Source organism: Petaurus breviceps, unplaced genomic scaffold (assembly GCF_028583685.1).
Source record: "Petaurus breviceps papuanus isolate PSGF00001 unplaced genomic scaffold, PetGlider_PUasm1.0 90760, whole genome shotgun sequence".
NCBI classification, from domain to species: domain Eukaryota; kingdom Metazoa; phylum Chordata; class Mammalia; order Diprotodontia; family Petauridae; genus Petaurus; species Petaurus breviceps.
Genome location: NW_027187338.1, coordinates 9,012,058 through 9,015,721, shown reverse-complemented (window position 1 = coordinate 9,015,721; position 3,664 = coordinate 9,012,058). Strand labels below are relative to the sequence as shown.

Below are 3,664 nucleotides of genomic sequence, written 5' to 3'. Positions count from 1 at the left end.
AATCCAAACAGCATTTATTAAGTGCCTACTGTTATGGGCACTGTGCTAAGTGCCTGACAAATCTCTTATTTGGTTCTCACAGCAGTCCAATACAGTAAACATTTATTAAGCGACTACTGGGTACTGTGTTACATGCTTTACAAATATCTTATTTGTTCTTCACAGCAATCCAATCAGCATTTATTATGTACCGGGCACTGTACTAAGTGCTTTGCAAATATCTTCTTTGATCTTCACATCAGTCCAACCCCATAAACATATATGTTAGTGCCTACTATGCACTAGACACAATTATTATCTCAACAACCCTGGCAGGTAAGCGCTATTTTTATCCCCATTTTACAAATGAGGAAACCGAGACAAACAGAGGTTAAGTGACTTAGCCAGGGTCACACAGCTAGTCAGTATCTGAAGCAATATTTGAATTCAGGTCTTCCTGACTCCACTCCGTCCACTGTGCCATCTAACTATAAGCTCCTTGAGGACAAGGATCATTTAAAAAAATCTTTCTATCTCTAGCACCTAGAACTGTGTCTGGCACATCATAGTCATAGGACCACAGATTTAGGGCTGGAAAGAACCTTAGAGATTGTTGAGTCTGGCTGGGTGACTAAGGCCAGATGCCTTCTCCTCTCTGGGTCTCAGTTTCTCACTCTGTGCAGGAAGGGTGATCATTGGCTCATAGGATCATAGAAAGGAAGCTGGAAAGGACCTTTGAAGCCATGTGGTCCAGCCCTTTTATTCTTCAGATGAAGGGAAGGGCAGCCCACCCTCCAACCCCCACATTTTGGAGATGAGGAAAAAATGAAGGCAGAGGTTAAGTAACAAAGGGGCAGAACCAGAATTCCAACTCAGATCCTGTGACTGCCTCTCTTAATAATGGATCCCATCTCGTTGTCACTTGAGACTTTTATAAACTGCTTTCCTCCCAACAAGCCTATGAGGCAGGCAGTGCAAGTATTATTACCTTTATTGACAGATAGAGAAAGTGAGAAAGTGAGGGCTGAGAGGGAAAGTGATTTATCTACAGTCATTCAATTCTGAAGTGCTAAAGCGATGTGATTCATTAATGTGTGCTGATATAAACTGAAGGTCTCTCAGATCCCTGTACTCCAGGGAATCGCAGGAATCTGGTTTGTCTAGAATAGGGGTGGGGAACCTGCAGCCTCGAGGCCACATGTGGACCTCTAGGGCTCAAGTGTGGCCCTTTAGATCCAAACCTCCAGATCCTCAAGGCCAACTCCACTTAAACCTAGAGGCCCGGATTCAGCCAAAGGGCTGCACTCGAGGACCTAGAGGGCCACATGTGGCCTCCAGGCTGCAGGTTCCCCACTGCTGGAATGTATGGCACATGACAAGGAGAAGTACAATGGATATCAGACTTAGGGATATGGAGTTAATAAGGAGCCACTGAGGATTTTTGAGCAGAAGTGTGACGCGACCACTTCAATGCTTGAGAAAGATTATTTCGGCATCTAGACTGATAAAACATTTGCTGAGCGCTTACTGTGTGCTGATACTTTGCTAAAGCTGGAGGTTCCAATAGAACAAACAAGATAGTTTCTACCCTCAAGGGGCTTACATTCTGATGGGGGGGAGGGGATAAAGCATATAAAGGAACCGGAATGGGGGTGGGGGGAAGGGGAGAAATTGGGAGAGTGAGCCGAGCCGGGAGTTGAATGGGCATGTCTGCGGCCACCCTTGACACGGTGTCATGGGCTAGGGACTCCCCAGTTCAGAGAACGGGGTTGAGGCATTTCCAGGGCAAGGCTCCTGCTGCTTTTGGTGCTGAAAAGGCTGGATGGATAGAGACAGAGGAGACAGAGGGGTCCTGTGATAAGGAGACTGTACTGGGTGGGGACAAGGGTGTGAGTGTGTGTGCATGCGTGTGCGTGTCTGCGCGTGTGAGTGCACGCATGTAGGAGGGGGTGGGAGCGGGACAGAAGTCCGGTGCTGGACGCCATGCTGACCCACTGACCTCCTATCTCTTGCAGGGCAAGTGACATAGGATGACCCCGGCCTGTCCCCTCTTACTGTCTGCGATTCTGTCTCTGCGCCTCGCCGCGGCCTTTGACCCTGCCCCCAGCGCCTGCTCGGCCTTGGCCTCGGGAGTCCTCTACGGGGCTTTCTCCCTTCAGGACCTCTTTCCCACCATCGCCTCGGGCTGCTCCTGGACCCTGGAGAACCCAGACCCCACCAAGTACTCTCTCTACTTGCGTTTCAACCGCCAGGACCAGGTGTGCGCCCACTTCTCGCCCAGGCTGCTGCCCTTGGATCATTACCTGGCTAACTTCACCTGCCTCCGCCAGGCGCCGGAGCAGGAGCCGGAGAGGGATCCGGAGCGGGAGCCGGAGCGGGATCCAGAGCGGGAGCCGGAGCCCGAGCCGGAGCAGGCACAGGCGCAGGAGGCCGCGGCGGCGGCCCGGGCCGGACTGCGACAGGAGGAGGAGGAGGTGGGAGGCGGCCTGGAGCTGTGCCAGGGCTCCAACCCCTACACCTTCCTTCATTTTGACAAGAACTTTGTGCAGCTCTGCCTGACGGCTGAGCCCTGGGAGGCGCCACGCTTGCTGGCGCCCTCGGCCCTGGAGTTCCGATTTGTCGAGGTGCTGCTTATCAACAATAACAATTCCAGCCAGTTCACCTGCGGGGTGCTGTGCCGCTGGGGCCAGGAGTGCGGGCGAGCCGCGGGCCGGGCCTGCGGCATCTCCCAGCCGGGCTGCAGCTGCCAGGGCGAGGAGGCTGCGCCCCCGGGCCCCCCAGCCACTGCTCCTGCGCCGCCCGGCAGCCAGACCCTCTCCAATGCCCTGGTGCCGGGGAGCCCGCCCGCGGACGCCGACCTACACGCAGGCGGCAGCAATGACCTCTTCCCGCCCGAGATAAGATATGGTGAGTCTGCTTCCAGGCCCTGGAGACGGGAGCTCCAGGGTCTGGCGGAGGGAGTGAGACTGGCACACGTGCAAGCCTCTGGGCATACGGGCTCCTGGGGCAGAAACCCTCCCCAGGGCCTTTTTGGCTTGTGGCCCTACAGACTGGTTGGTAACCCTGTTAACTCCTCCATGGGAAAGGATGGATCAAGAAAGATTGAGGTGCAGAGAAGGGATTAGAGAGAAACTGAGGCAGGTAGAGAGAAGTGTATGTGGAGGGGGACTGGGGCACAGAGAGAGGAATGTGGGGGCAAGACGGGGGCTCAGAGAGAAGACTGAGGTAAGACTAAGGGAGACTAAGGTAAAATGGAGATGAGGGTACATGGAGAGAAGAATGGGGTAGACTAGAGCATAGAGGAGAGAGGAGGTGGGGAGACCAAGGCAGAGAGAGAGGAGCAGGTGGGGACTGGGACATAAGGAGGAGGGGAGATGAGACAAGAGGGGTCAGGAATAGATCTGGCCAGAGAAGAAGACTAAGGCAGAGGGAGAGAAGGGATGGCTGATGGATGTGGCAGTAAGGAAAGGGAGAAAGCAGGGGAGCCTGAAGTCTGGGTAGTGAAGGAGGACAAATGAGGAGGGGAAGGTAAAGCACATATGGAAAAGAGGGCTGAAGAGAAACTGAGGAGAAATGAAGGAAGGTGGTGGGGGGGAGAAACAGAAAGAGAGAGAAAGGAGAGGAGAAGGAGAGGAGAGGGGAAGGAGAGGGGAAGGAGGGAGAGGAGAGGGGAAGAGGGAGAGGA

At 54.0% G+C, this 3,664-nt stretch overlaps 3 protein-coding genes across 3 annotated transcripts in view; 1 reads left to right on the top strand and 2 right to left on the bottom strand.

Annotated features, from left to right (window-relative positions):
- Window positions 1–3,664, bottom strand: part of KPNA6 (karyopherin subunit alpha 6) — a 387,231-nt gene that overhangs the window by 373,681 nt on the left and 9,886 nt on the right. The gene's annotated exons all lie outside the window — the stretch shown is intronic.
- Window positions 1–3,664, bottom strand: part of TMEM39B (transmembrane protein 39B) — a 319,933-nt gene that overhangs the window by 306,383 nt on the left and 9,886 nt on the right. The gene's annotated exons all lie outside the window — the stretch shown is intronic.
- Window positions 1,998–3,664, top strand: part of ADGRB2 (adhesion G protein-coupled receptor B2) — a 54,727-nt gene continuing 53,060 nt past the window's right edge. Inside the window, 1 exon segment of the mRNA XM_069068053.1 lies at window positions 1,998–2,886. Coding sequence (XP_068924154.1) covers window positions 2,010–2,886 — 877 coding nt within the window. The 5' untranslated portion in view covers window positions 1,998–2,009.